Source organism: Antedon bifida, chromosome 7, assembly GCF_963402885.1.
Source record: "Antedon bifida chromosome 7, ecAntBifi1.1, whole genome shotgun sequence".
Taxonomy (NCBI): Eukaryota; Metazoa; Echinodermata; class Crinoidea; order Comatulida; family Antedonidae; genus Antedon; species Antedon bifida.
The window spans coordinates 25,410,411-25,426,341 of NC_136232.1; the positions used below are offsets into that span (position 1 = coordinate 25,410,411).

Here is a 15,931-nt window from a genome sequence, read left to right on the forward strand (position 1 = left end):
ATAAACTATAAAGTTTATATAGACTGCATTTTTCTAATAAATTTGTGTCCAACCATTGAAATCAATGGGTGGTTGTCGACAAAAAACATTAAAAATACCCAAAATGCAATGCGGTGAGGTGGGTAAACGTTAAGATACAACATTATTTAAATTCAACGGTGGTCAATCAAATTTACGTTTTAATCACGTCCTAAAATCTGCTTGGGTGGTTTCAAGCTGCCGGTTATTGAAAAGTTTCCGTTGCTGTTATTATGTAGGTCTATATGAAGAGCTTGTGATAACATGGGAAGCTGAAGAACAAAGTTAAAAGAGATTAAAACACTTTTCTGAACAGGTAAACAAAACTTAACTTTTAATATATTTTTATTGTGAACACAGAACACTACATTGTATACATTACGCTACATTACACTAGTGATATATGTGCCAATAGAATAAAAATTACAACATACAACTAGAATTTAATTCGTCACTTTGACGAATTATAGGTGATCATTTTTATCATTTTACTGTAATTAATTTTTTTTAAACATGCACGTACGTTAACATACGATCAGAAAAGGTTGATGTATACCATCCTATTATATGCTTAATAGTGCTGAGTTGTGCCTATTATATGCCATATACAATATGTACAGTATATACTGTATATCTATATACAGTGTAGCATAGGTGAAATCACGAGACACATATCATGTTCTAATTTTTTGGCATGATGGAATTATCAAAATAAATTCGAAGATGGCAATTTCGAAAGATTATGAATTGAGCAAATAAATATAAGAATTGGAAGAGAATCTGGCACGTAGAAGCGCTGTGCGCGCTCTTTGAAATTTGTATAACTTTGACGAAAAAGATGAAAAAACTACTTTTTAACTTCATCTGGCCATATGTTAACGTCACAACATCCGATAGGCTTGATTTTTATATGAATTCATATGTAAATTTCATCAGCTTTCATAATAAATTATAATAATCAAGGTAACCTTCAATTCTAAAGAGCAGTAAGATATTTAAATTCACGGCAAAGTTGAAATTACATGACCTACGTTATTCGAGGTTTTACGCGTGATGACGTCATCAAAATGAAAATAGTGTCAACTCATGATAAAGATAATTAATTAAGCAAGCACATACTAAAATTTGAGCGAAAATCAGGCACAAAATAACAGAGATACGTTCTATTGAATGTGATAATTATATGACGAAAGAGAAAAAACCTTAATTTTAAATTCAAGTGGCCATTTGATGACGTCACAACATTTTGTACGTCAAATGTGTACATGAATTCATATCTACAACTTAATGGCTTCCCGAATAAGTTAAAAAAATTGGGGGTCATCTTCCATTCTGAAGAGTTATTTTCATTCTGAAGAGCTGTAAGATACTTAAATTCACGGCAAAGTTGAAATTACACGACCTATGTTATTCGAGGTTTTACGCGTGATGACGTCATCAAAATGAAAATAGTGTCAACTCATGATAAAGATAATTAATTAAGCAAGCACATACTAAAATTTGAGCGAAAATCAGGCACAAAATAACAGAGATGCGTTCTATTGAATGTGATAATTATATGACGAAAGAGAAAAAACCTTAATTTTAAATTCAAGTGGCCATTTGATGACGTCACAACATTTTGTACGTCAAATGTGTACATGAATTCATATCTACAACTCAATGGCTTCCCGAATAAGTTAAAAAATTGGGGGTCATCTTCCTTTCTGAAGAGTTATTTTCATTTTAAAAAAGACCTATATTTTTCACCATTTTCAGAACTTTTGTGAAATTAATGTGCGCATTTTGTCATTTTTAACGTGCTCGTATAGCGTTATTTTAAGTCGGAATGGACTCAAAATCGGTGAATGTACTAAGAATTGTGAATGGAATGTGATATATACATCAAATTTTATTTTTTACGCTTTTTAAGAATCGCGTGCGCAAAAACGTGTTTTTGCGCAGTAATTTCTTGAAACACGCAAATGGCCTAACTCATGCTCTAAATTGATAAAAACTTAATTTTGAGCTTTTTAAATTTTTAACGTGCGATTTCACGCGCATGACCCTACGTGCACGTGCGTTTTTATTTGCTAATATTTTTACCCTTGACCTGAAGTTTACGTGTACTGAATTTCATTATTTTGTGATATATAATTATGGAGATATGATTGATAGTGTGATTTCACAAAATCGCGTATTATTGATGTCACGGTTGAGTGATCACACTGAAAAGCTTATTATGGTTAAGTTAAAGTATTTGAAAGACATTGTAAAATTGTTGTGATCATTGCTATTCAACTTTTTGAGATAATTGTTACACAAAAAGTGTACAGAAAGAAAAATAATAACAATAACAAAAACAACAATAAAGATTTTGTACAATAACAATAGATGATCATTTTATTCTAAATGATCACCTAATTATGTTTTTTATAATTGCGCAATTATAAAAAACATGGGTTATCCGCACTTGGCGGATAACACCTTGTTATTGTCACAATCTTTTTTTTTTGTTAAAAATTTAAAATGCGAAAAATCAGTTTCTAATCAACTTTCTACGCGTTTCATGTAATTTTAAGCATGTAAACATTTCCTGGCACATTTTCTGTTGAATTTTAGATACGAATTAATGTACAAATTGTGCGCATCGGATGTTGTGACGTCATCATATGGCCAGTTGAATTATAAAAGTCGTATTCATATTTTGCATCATAATTCATGACATTTAAAAGAGCACATATCCTATGTTTCCAAATTTCTTCAACACGTTAATATGTTGCTCAGATAATTCCCTTTCAAAATTGCTATCTAGATGTTTCAGTTTGATGATGTCATCATGTTAAAAATTGGAATAAAAGGCGGGTCCCGTTATTTTCACCTATTCTGCACTGTATGCAGTATGTATATAGTGTATAGTGTATATATACTTAGACACAAAATAGAGAGGGCACGACACTAACATTTTATTTTCTTACGGTCACAATGGCATAATTGTTTATCTGTGAGCAATATTCTAACGTATGACGTGCACGTGGCGTTTGCGAGTTCAAATCTAGTTTATGGTTTATTATTGTTCAGAGGTGATAAACATGTATTGTATTGTGCCTTTCAGAAGAGAAAGGAAATGAAGTCGACCTATGACCTCTATTTTGGAAGAGATTCAAGTACTTCCTCAACAGGTAAAAAAATTTGTTTTTTTTGTAAATTAAACAATTTTTCTGAAATACATAGATAGATTTAGAATAAAAAATTAAGTTCCAATTTACTCAACATTTACAGATTGAAATGGTCATTCATAAGTTCATAAATTCTTTAAAAACAGAATGACCCATAAGTTCTGGGTTTAAATCCTGTGTAATTTTCATTCTGTATTGGTATCTTATCATCTGGATTTTATTTATTGTAATCATTATTCAGAACATACAGTAAATCAATGTAATATATAGCATTAATAATTAAATATTTTTAATGTTCTGTCAACCTTATTTATTACAGCAATTGTCCGTGGCTGATGTGAAATGATGCATAATCCAAGTGCATAGTTTGTTTCACCAATCACTTTTATGAATTTACCATCTTTATTAAAGAGCTGTACATTGTGGTAACTTGATACAATGATGTTATCAACTACTACTGCTCGTGGGTTTGTCACTTCAACAAGAACTTTTATAAGTCTTCCATCATTATCAGTGAGTTGTAGTCCATGTGATGTTAATATGAGAATCTGTCTTTGTTTGGTAAAATTGACATCAATGATACATTCATTTGGTTGTGACCATCTATGGATGACCTCTTCACTACCAATGTCATATACCACTGTACCATTATAACCATCAGCTATATAGAAGACATTTGATTCCTCATCTACATGGATACCTTTTGGACTTTTCAATACTCCTCCACCAAATGTTTTAACCACGTCACCATCCATATTGCATATTGTAATACACTTCTTACCAATATCACTGATATTTTGAACATTCTGTTAACTTTTGTACCATATGGTAGGCTAATTTTACCAATATATTCTCCTGACGTCTTATACTTATCTATTTCATTTATCCAGCCTGAAACCAGCAAGTAATCATCTGTATACTTAAGTACATCTTGATCAATTATGTTCAGTTTGATAGAATTTATTAATTCTTGTTTTACTGTGATTTTCATTGGTGAATTTTTGATGTGTTTACCATCAACTTTCACATCTAATCTACAATCTCCTATGCTTGTACATCTTTTTTTCCAGACATATTCTCCATTTTCTTCTTCAAACTTTACTTCTTCCAGTCCTTCTTGTGTAGACCATGTTGCATTCAGTTGAGTTGCATCTATTTCACAGTTATGTAGTTTTCTTACTTTTACTTCCATGATTTCATTTTCTATCACCGATTTATTTGCTTGTAATATTAGATAGTCAGCTGTTGTAAAGGTTTTTGCTGTTTCAGTCTCTATCACTTGTAGTTGAACAACTTTCTGTTTGATCTGATGAAAGTGAATTTGCCCGTCATCAATTGGCTTTATTTTTGGTACATCATTAATTATGTCTCTAATTGCTTTAACTAGCATTTTTCCTGATTCAATAATTGCTGATACTTCATTGCCTTTCAATACTTTGTGAAGTAAATTCAGTTTTGTGTTCACATCAGATAATGTTTGTCTTAATTCACTTGTTTTTTCATGAATCTCTGTCTTTTTCTTTTCATAAATTGTTTTCACTTGCTTCTCCATTTCCTCTCCTTTCTTCATGATTTTCTTGATGTTTTCTTGAACATAATCTTTAATATTTTGCAGACAATTTGATTTATTTTTTTCCAGTTCTGTATCAATCTCATGAACCTCTTTTAAGCTCATTTCTAATTCTGTTGTATAAGTATTTGCATCCTTTTCTATTTCTGCTGAATTTTCCTTAAATGTCTTGAATTCTTCTGAAATTGCTATTGGCGTTTCACTAGATTCACAGCCTCTGTGACCCAAGATTGTACAACTTTCACAGATTGTGTTTTCACAATTCTTGCAGTAATAATCCAAAGGTTTCCTGTGAATCTTGCACTGTGGAGGATGCAATGATGCAATCTGTATTGAGCTCATTTCCATCATATCATCTATAGTAGCTGGAATTCAAGAAATGATAAATAATTATATATTCATATTTCTTCCTATCTTTTACAAAAAAATTAATATCCAATAATAGTAACATTTTAAGTTAATAAAATGTTCATATAAAATCAAATTTTTCAATATATTCTCTGAGGACTTTGTTTTATATTCTAATTTCCTGTAAAATTACATCTCACTTTCCGCAAAAAGAGATTGATTATAAAGACTTTAATGTAACCACTCACAACATTTCAGATTTTGTGCGATATGCAGCTAGCCATACTGTCTAATCGTATGTACTACACTGTACTGTATATTGACAGTACAGTCAATTTTACTTAAAGATGTATTCGTATTTCTTCTACATTGTAAGTTTAGGACTGCACAGCCAGCATAGCATTGAAATGGAGATTTATAAGTAACTCTGATAGCTGTCGAAAACAATTTTTAAGTACCACGATATTCTCTGGGCACAATTTGTTTCTACATTATTTTTTCACCTTTTAAAGAGGCACCAAACGACCGCCTTTTCTGTTATTTTTTTGTTTTTGCTCATACTTTGGAGGATGACTGCAGGACGGTCAGGTAAAGATTAAATGAGATTTCTGAATGGAGAACAAATGTGTAGATACTTAAAATGACCTGAATGCTTAGAATGGTGTTTTGAACATAAATTTATTCAAACAAGACATCACAAAATAATTGAACATGGAAACTACTTTAAGTGTTACTGCAAATTCTATTGAGCATGAAAGCTTTGGGTTTTTAAATACACCTGGCTGTAAACAACAGGAAAAGTGCCACATTTTTTATTAGATTGAAGCATTGCAAAATGTATGGCTCACCTTCTCCTTCAAGTATTTGAAGTGCTTCTTGGTATTTGTCTTTGTCAATGTGTGTTGTCCATTCCATTTGAAATATGTGCTTATGTTCCTCTGCCACTAATATTTCTGATAGCTTTATAAGAAGTTCTCCACTTTGATACATTTCTCTTAATTTTATCAGAGCAATGGGATCCAGCACAGACAGATTAAATATTATAGAACCATGTTCTGCTTTGGTTAATTTTGACCCACGTTGTTTGAAAAAATCAATTAAGTTTTCCAGTATCAAAATCATCCTTTCCCCCTCATCTAATGGTACAGCATCTTTATGTTTGTCAAATTGATGCATAAATTCTAACACGTTTGGTGTAATAATTGACAAAGTTTGTTGTTTTTCTTCAAGAAAATGTCGTAAAGATTTCAGTTTGTTATCAATGCTTCTTAGTTCAGATGACCTACCATCAGTGGGAGTACTCTGTGATGATTGCAGAGTTTGATTAATTGTTCTTTGCATTGATTGCAGGTTATCATCAATAATTGCTAGTACAGGTGACCTATTGTCTCTACTAAGTGGTAAAGATTGAAGATTTCCATCAATAGTGCTTAGTAACGATAAATTAAATGCAGGGACAGTTTGCAAAGTTTGCTGAATGTCATCAACAGTTCTTTGTAATGATTGGAGTTTATCATCTAGGTGTTTTTGTATAGATAGGCTTTCTTCAGTGGAAGTACTTTGCGATGGCATTTCATCACGATTATATTTTTTAGGTGGTTGATCTCCAGAGTCAGACTTGCGTTTCAGAGTGACCTGTATCGTAACTTCTGTAATAAATGTAAAATAACATTTCTGATTTTTTTTATTCTGTGATTTCAATTTACCTTATTAGAAATTACATGATGAACTGACTTTACTAGCCATTCTAACATTTAATAATATTTTTTTAAATAAATGGATACTGTGTGCACCTCTAATCAAGAGTAATTTAAGAATACTATTTATGCCATATAATAATCTATAATTTTCTGGTTTATTGTTAAGGAGAAGGAGAAAGTTTGAAATTTGAGTAAGTTTGTAACTTTTTAAAACTAAACTAAATTAAAAATTATTTTTGAAAATGTGAAAGGGTTCCATGACTTACCTTTAGTGAGAATTTCTGTAGCTCTTTGTAATTTAAACCCCTTTAAGGTCTTAATAAATTCATCCATTTTTTCTTCACAAATGATTTTTTGGTGTTGTAAATCCATGAGAAGACTCCATCCATCTTGATAATTCTTTGGAGGATCATTATACACACCATCCATTTTGATCACATCCTCCGGTATCAGTTCATTTCCTAACATCAGAATCTTTTGTTGATGATGGCTGAATTTTGTAATAATGATGGGTTTAACATCCACAATACCAAACTGTTTGGTGGCCTTTATTGTATCATACAAAATAGTGAGATCTGTTGAACTGAGATCTCCAGAATCACGTAACTTATTCAGCAAGTCCATCATTGTCGTAGAGTCATTATATAAGTCAGCTTGTGCAATGTAACCTTGAAACAAGACTTTCAGTTTCCTGATAAGGTTTCGTTTATCGTACCAAGTTGAAAAAGCGACTAGAGCCTTTTTAAAAGGTATTTCAATGGTTTCTAGGAAAAAGATAAGGTAAAATATATGTAATATTCCTCCCACTCTCTTGGCAGTTTTAACAGAATTTTACAACTACTGCAGAGTAAGTGAACAGTTAGCGTTAAAATATACCTCAAATAATAATTCTATTGCCTACAGTAAATTGGTTTAAACAATTATTTCTTATAATTTAGTACAGTAATCTAAAAATAAATAACACAAATAATTGTGAATTGCAGGGAAAGTTGTCTTTAAAATGAAAGACCTACTGTACCTGACGTAGCCATGTTGTCAAATAACAGTACTTATTTTCTATCGGTGTATTTCTAAAAAATAAGAACAACATTTTCTATAGAAAGTAATTACCGGCAGCTGGGCTTAACACTATAGCTATTTGTGGATATGCTCTAGTTGAAACTAATTGGTCAGATGTAATTTTGTAGGCCTACTTGTTACAGATTACTAGCCTGGTTCATAGACCACCAAGCTTGTGTGATGACCAGATTCAAATATGCAATATTCGTAGGTTTAAATGGAATTAAAATCTTGAGAAAATACGCTTTTATTGTGGATGTGTGAACAAATTAAAACTAGGGGAAAATTAGCTTCCAAATGTACAGTTGGTAGAAAAGAGTGTAACCTGCCCTTTAAGAGCATTTATTATAAATACAAAATGTGTACATAAATGTATTTATTAATTAAAAGTAATATCTTTATTCAGAATTTTAAATAAATTCTTAAATTATAGGCCTAAGCTTTCAACTCCAACAGTCAACGGAATCAATTTGTTTCAATTTTGTCTCTCTACAACCAGCCTTTCTGCAAACATACTTTTGTAATGAAGAAATAGACTTAAAGTATAGGGGTGTTGTAGGTGTTCAGTCATCTGAATCATGGAGCCTCTGATATTGTGTTCATTAGACCTATAACCTTAGTATTATTATTCAAAATGCGCACAATAATTTCACAAAAGTTCTGAAAATGGTGAAAAATAGGTCTTCTTTAAAATGAAAATAACTCTTCAGAATGCAAGATGACCCCCAATTTTTTTAACTTATTCGGGAAGCCATTGAGTTGTAGATATGAATTCATGTACACATTTGACGTACAAAATGTTGTGATGTCATCAAATGGCCACTTGAATTTAAAATTAAGTTTTTTTTTCTCTTTCGTCATATTTTATCACATTCAATAGAACGCATCTCCGTTATTTTGGGCACGATTTTTGCTCAAATTTTAGTATGTGATTACTCAATTAATTGACTTTCTCATGAATTGCCACTATTTAGGTGATCATTTAGAATAAAATGATCACCTATTGTTATTGTATGAAATCTTTATTCTTCTTTCTGTACACTATTTTGTGTAACAAATATCTCAAAAAGTTAAATGTCAATGATCACAAAAATTTCACAATATCTTTCAAATACTGTAACTTAATCCTAATAAGCTTTTCAGCGTGATCACTCAACCGTGACGTCATTTATACGCCATTTTGTGAAATCACATTATCAATTATATCTCCATAATTAATCATCACATAATAATGAAATTCACTACACGTAAACTTCGGGTCAAGGGTAAAAATATTAGACAATAAAAACTTGCGCGTTTCAAGGTCATGCGCGTGAAATCACGCGTTAAAAATTTAAAAAGCTTGAAATTAAGTTTTGATTAATTTAGAGCATGAATTAGGCCATTTGCACGTTTTAAAAAATTACTGCGCAAAAACACGTTTTTGCGCGCGCTGTACTTAAAAAGCGTAAAAAATACGAATTTTTTGTACAAATCGCATTCTACTCACCATCCTTAGTACATTTACTAAATTTGAGTCCGTTCCGACTTAAAATAACGCTATACGAGGAGGTTAAAAATGACAAAATGCGCACATTAATTGCATAAAAGTGCTGAAAATGGTGAAAAATAAGGCATTTTTAAAATGAAAATAATTCTTCAGAATGCACGATGACCCCCAATTTTTTTAACTTATTCTGGAAGCCATTGAGTTGTAGATATGAATTCATGTACACATTTTCCGTACAAAATGTTGTGACGTCATCAAATGGCCACTTGAATTTAAAATTAAGTTTTTTTTCTCTTTCGTCATATTTTATCACATTCAATAGAACGCATCTCTGTTATTTTGTGCCCGATTTTCGCTCAAATTTTAGTATGTGATTGCACAATTAATTGACTTTCTCATGACTTCCCACTATTTTTATTTTTATGACGTCATCACGCGTAAAAACTTGAATAACGTAGGTCGTGTAATTTCACCTTCGCCGTAAATTTGAATATCTTACAGCTCTTCATAATTGAAGGTTACCTTGATGATTATAATTTATTATGGAAGCTGATGAAATGTAGATATGAATTCATATAAAAATCAAGCCTATCGGATGTTGTGACGTTAACATATGGCCAGTTGAAGTTTAAAAGTAGTTTTTTCATCTTTTTCGTCAAAGTTATACAAATTTCAAAGAGCGCGCACAGCGCTTCTACGTGCCAAATTCTCTTCCAATTCTTATATTTATTTGCTCAATTCATTATCTTTCGAAATTGTCATCTTCAAGTTTATTTTGATAATTCCATCATACCAAAAAATTAGAACATGATGTGTGTCCCCTAATTTCACCTATGCTACACTGTATATAGATATACATTATATACTGTACATATTGTATATGGCATATAATAGGCTCAACTCAACGCTATAAGCGTATAATAGGATGGCATACATCAACATTTTCTGATCATATGTTAACGTACGTGCATGTAAAAAAAAAATTAATTTCATTAAAATGATAAAAATGATCACCTATAATTCGTCAAAGTGACGAATTAAATTCTAGTTTTATTTTGATGATGTCATCACGCTTAAAAACTTGAATAACGTAGGTCGTGTAATTTCACCTTCGCCGTAAATTTGAATATCTTACAGCTCTTCAGAATTGAAGGTTACCTTGATGATTATAATTTATTATGAAAGCTGATGAAATGTAGATATGAATTCATATAAAAATCAAGCCTATCGGATGTTGTGATGTTAACATATGGCCAGTTGAAGTTAAAAAGTAGTTTTTTCATCTTTTTCAAAAAGTTATACAAATTTCGAAGAGCGCTCACAGCGCTTCTACGTGCCAAATTCTCTTCCAGTTCTTATATTTATTTGCTAAATTCATTATCTTTAGAAATTGTCATCTTTGAGTTTATTTTGATAATTCCATCATACCAAAAAATTTGAACATGATGTGTGTCCCGTAATTTCACCTATACTACACTGTATATAGATATACAGTATGTACTGTACATATTGTATATGGCATATATTAGGCACAACTCAGCACTATAAGCGTATAATAGGATGGCATACATCAATATTTTCCGATCGTATGTTAACGTACGTGCATGTTTTAAAAAAAATTAATTTCAGTAAAATGATAAAAATGATCACCAATAAATTCTAGTTATTATAGTATTGATGTACAGTATATATATTCAGTGACTTGAATCATAAAGACTTTGATAAGTGTTCATGCACACATACTAGACTTTTCTATAGCATTTTTCAACCTATTCAATAGAGAGGGAAATGGCAACCAACATGGCGTAACTAAAATGTTGTTTAATATATTGTATAACAGCGAATCTTTTGCTATGGTTCTGTATGCTGTAGGGTTGTAAGAGAAAGTTTAGAAAAGACACAGCTAATATGGATATTGCAATTCCCTTTATAATGCTTATTTTATTTCAATTTTCACTCTTTCTGAATTACAACACAGTTTATGTACATATTAAACCAAAATACCAAATACTCTATCTTTACACACGCTGTAGTGCTAAGAGGTTTACAATACAGATATATGAATTCTCTCTACATAAGCCAAATTGGTAAATATTTAAATTATCAGAATCACTTTTGGATTTGATATTGACTTAAACTATTATAGAATAAAAATAAGTTAAATATTTATTTATGTATGTATTTTAATCATTATTTATAATTTACAAATATAAAGCAACATAAAGCATGTCAGCCAACATTTTCAGGTGTTGTTTGAATTCTGGTTTTAGGACAGATGCGGATCTGACCTTGGTTAAAAAATGTTAATAATTGTTATACTGTTGCTGATATTTAAACCAGCTCATATTAGTAGTAACAAACAAATCAAAATATATACCGTAACCAATAGTGTGCAAATGTAAAGTTAATTAGAATAATCATTTTTGGAAATCCTATTTGTTAAATTAGATTTGAATTTATACAAATAAGTATAATACAATGTAAACACAGGTAATACTAAGCCTAATACAGTAAAGAAATATAATATAAAGTAGTACCTGACAGCTGTAAGGATTGTAGAGAGGGCGCTCTATACTTTTAAAAAGTGTTATTACAGAGTGATTGACTTTCACAGTTCATAGATTATTGCAGTTTTAGTAATTGAATATCTTCAATGTTGGGTCAGGATTCCCATGCTGATTCATTACAGCAATTGTCCGTGGCTGATGTGAAATGATGCTTAATCCTAATGCCAATTTTGTTTCACCAATCACTTTTATGAATTTACCATCTTTATCAAAGAGTTGTACATTGTAATCAGTTGATATAATGATGTTGTCATCTTTATCAACTACTACTGCACGTGATCTTTTCAACTTTCCCACAACATCATTATATGATGCTTCAACAAGAACTTTGATTAGTTTTCCATCATTATCAGTGAGTAGTAATCCATTAATACTGTCTAATATGAGCACCTGTCTTTGGTTTGTAAAGGTAACATCAATTAAAAATGCATTATTGTGTTGTGGCCATCTATGGATGACCTGACCACTATCAATGTTAAATATGTATGTATGATTAATACCAGCTACATAGACAACATTTGATTCCTCATCTACATGGATACCATATGGATGTGACAATACTTCTTTACCAAATGTTTTAACCACCTCACCATCCATTGTGCATATTGTAATGCACTTCTTACCAACATCACTGAACGCTATGTCACCATTCTTCATTTTGAACATTCTATTAACTATTGTATCTCCTCCTGGTAATGTAATTTTACCAATGTGTTCTCCTGATGGCTTATACTTAAGTATTTCATTTGTCCAACGTGAAACCAGCAAGCAATCATCTTTATACTTAAGTACATCTTCACCAACAAAGTCTAGTTTGATAGAATTGATTAGTTCTTTTTGTACTGTGATTTTCATTGGTGAGTTTATGATGTGTTTGCCATCAACTGTCACATCTAATCTACAAACTCCTGGGATTTCACATTTTCCTGTAAATAAATATTCTCCATTTTCTTCTTGAAACTTTATTTGTTCCTCAACTTCCTGTGCCGTCCATGTTGCATTCAGTTGAGTGGCATCTACTTTACATTTATGTAGTTTTCTTACTTTTACTACAATGGTTTCATTTTCTATCACAGATTTCTTTGCTTGTAATGTTAGATAGTCAGCAGTTGTCACTTTAATTTCCTTTTCAATGTTTTTCACATTTTCTGTGGCAATCTTTTGTAATTCAACAAATTTCTGTTTGATTTGATGAAAGTGAATTTGTCCGTCATCAATTGGTTTTATTTTTGGTACCTCATTAATTCTGTCTCTCAGTTCTTTAACCACCATTTTACTTAATTCCATTGCTGATACTTCATTGTCTTTCAATACTTCTTTAAGTAAACAAAGTTTTGTGTTCACATCAGATATTGGCTTTCTTAATTCTTTTGTTTGTTCATCAATCTCTTTCTTTTTCTTTTCAAAAATTGTTTTTGCTTGCTTCTTCATTATCTCTCCATTCATTTTGATTGTCTTGATGGTTTCTTGTACATTGTCTTCAATATCTTTTAAAGAATTTGATTTATTTTTTTCCAGTTCTGTATCAATCTCTTGAACTCCTTTTAAGATGTTTTTTATTTCTCTTGTATAGGTATCGGCATCCTTTTCTAATTCTGCTAAAAGTTTCTGAAATGATTTAAATGCCTCTGAAATTGTTATTGGCTTTTGTTTGCCTGCACAATTTCTGTGACCCAAGATTGAAGGCCTACAACTTGAACAGATTGTGTGTTCACAATCCTTGCAGTAATATTCCAAGGGTTCACTGTGAATCTTGCACTGTGGGGGTTGTAATGATGCAATCTCATCTGAGCTCATTTCCATCATATCATCTATAGTAGCTGGAATTCAAGAAATGATAAATAATTATATATTCATTATTTCTTCCTATCTTTTACAAATAAAATTAATATTCATTAATAGTAACAGTTTAAGTTAATAAAATGTTCATATAAAAAAAACTTTTTCAATATATTCTCTGAGGACATTGTTTTATTTTCTAATTTCCTGTAAAATTACATCTCACTTTCCGCAAAAAGAGATTGATTATAAAGACTTTAATGTGACCGCTCACAACATATCAGATTTTGTGCGATATGCAGCTAGCCATACTGTCTAATCATATGTACTACACTGTACTGTATATTTTCAGCTAACAGTACAGTCAATTTTCCTTGAAGATGTATTTGTATTTCTTCTACATTGTCAGTTTTTAAAGTTTAGGACGGCACAGTCAGAATAGCATTGAAATGGAGATTTATAACCAACAAGTAACTCTGATAGCTGGTGAAAAAAACAATTTTTACCATGATATTCTCTGGGCACAATTTGTTTCTACATTATTTTTTTCAATTTTTAAAAAGGCACCGAACGACCCGCCTTTTCTGTTTTTTATTTTTGCTCATACTTTGGAGGATGACTGCAGGACGGTCAGGGAAAGATTAAATGAGATTTCTGAATGGATAACAAATGTGTAGATACTTAAAATGACCTGAATGTTTTGAACATAAATATGGAACACCTTTTTTTTAAATCAAAACAAGACATCACAAAATAATAGAACATGGAAACTACTTTAAGTATTACTGCAAATTCTATTGAGCATGAAAGTTTATGCTTTGTGTTTTTAAATACATCTGGCTGTAAACAACAGGAAAAGTGCCACATTTGTTTTATTAGATTGAAGCATTGCAATATGTATGACTCACCTCCTTCAAGCATTTGAAGTGCTTCTTGGTATTTGTCTTTGTCAATGTGTGTTGTCCATTGCATTTGAAATGTCTGCTGATGTTCCTCTGCCACTAATATTTCTGATAGCTTTATAAGAAGCTCTCCGCTTTCATACATTTCTCTTAGATTTATCAGAGCAATGGGATCCAGCACAGACAGATTAAATATTATAGAACTGTGTTCTGTTTTGGTTAATCTTAACCCATGTTCTTGGCAGAAATGAATAAGTCGCTGTATTGCTGAAAATAATATCGACTCATCATTTGTCGTGATTGTGTTTTCACATTTGTAAAGTTGAACAATGAAATCACACGCACTTGGTGTAAAAATTGACAAGTATTGTTGATTTTCTTTAAGAAACTTTTTTAGTAATTGCAGGTTATCAATACTTCTTAGTTGAGATGGCATATCATCAGTGGGAGTACTCTGTACTGATTTACTTTTTGTTTGTAATAGTTGTAGCGGTTTTTCAATAGTTAGTAGAGGTATATAGTCAGTGCTACGTAATGAATGCAGAATTCCATCAATTGTATCTCTTAGTGAAGATGGCCAAACTCTATAGACATTTGGTAAAGATTGCAGAATTTCATCAATAGTTCCTTGTAATGACTGCAGTTTTTCAGTAAGATTACTTTGAATAGACGGGCTATCTTCAGTGGAAATAGTTTTTGATGAAATACCAACATAGGATTTTTTATGAGGTAGTTCTTCAGAGTCAGATTTCCGTTTCAGAGTGACTGGTATCTCAACACCTTTAATAATGTAAAAACAAAATTACAATGATTAGTGAGAACTTTTGACATCTATAATTAATGAAACACTTTTTTCAGAATACATTATATAACAATTAATGCTAATAACAGATTTAATTTAATAAGTTTTCTGTTTTCTATTTTTTATTTTGTTGCTTTAAGTACTTCTCCAATATTTATTTTTTAGTAGGGATAAATCAAAGGCTAGATTTCATGTCAATTAAGTTGAAAATGTACCTCTTTATGTAACTAAGTGTTTTTGTTTGCCATGCCTTTAATAGATATTTGTTAAAAGAAGTAAACATTTTATTCGGTATAAGAATATCATTTTAGCAGTTACATCATTTACATAATTTACAACAAAACATTTTCATTTTGTGGAGAAAATTTCAAATTACTTAGTAATATTTTAAAATTGTTTAGCAAGGATTTTTTTTCCAATAACTTACTATAAATAATTAAAACTCCATCACATTTAACATACCTTTAGTAAGGGCTGCTACAGCTCGTGGTAGTTCAAGACCCTGTAAGATCTCAATAAATTCATCTATTTTGTTATCT

At 31.0% G+C, this 15,931-nt stretch overlaps 4 protein-coding genes across 5 annotated transcripts in view; 2 read left to right on the plus strand and 2 right to left on the minus strand.

Annotated features, from left to right (window-relative positions):
- Window positions 1-15,931, minus strand: part of LOC144848763 (macoilin-1-like) — a 148,597-nt gene that overhangs the window by 109,403 nt on the left and 23,263 nt on the right. The gene's annotated exons all lie outside the window — the stretch shown is intronic.
- LOC144848825 (LYR motif-containing protein 2-like) overlaps window positions 1-15,931 on the plus strand; it is a 102,762-nt gene that overhangs the window by 56,366 nt on the left and 30,465 nt on the right. The window lies entirely within an intron of this gene.
- LOC144848769 (mitochondrial tRNA methylthiotransferase CDK5RAP1-like) overlaps window positions 1-15,931 on the plus strand; it is a 73,107-nt gene that overhangs the window by 20,882 nt on the left and 36,294 nt on the right. The window lies entirely within an intron of this gene.
- LOC144848773 (uncharacterized) lies at window positions 11,596-13,768 on the minus strand. Its single transcript, XM_078705691.1, has one exon. It carries the CDS (start codon window positions 13,713-13,715, stop codon window positions 11,976-11,978), a length of 1,740 nt encoding a protein of 579 aa, XP_078561817.1. The 5' UTR covers window positions 13,716-13,768; the 3' UTR covers window positions 11,596-11,975.

What these genes read in the sequence shown, in the direction of transcription:
- LOC144848773 (XM_078705691.1), bottom strand. Translation starts at nt 13,715, where the DNA reads ATGATGGAAATGAGCTCAGATGAGATTGCATCATTACAACCCCCACAG.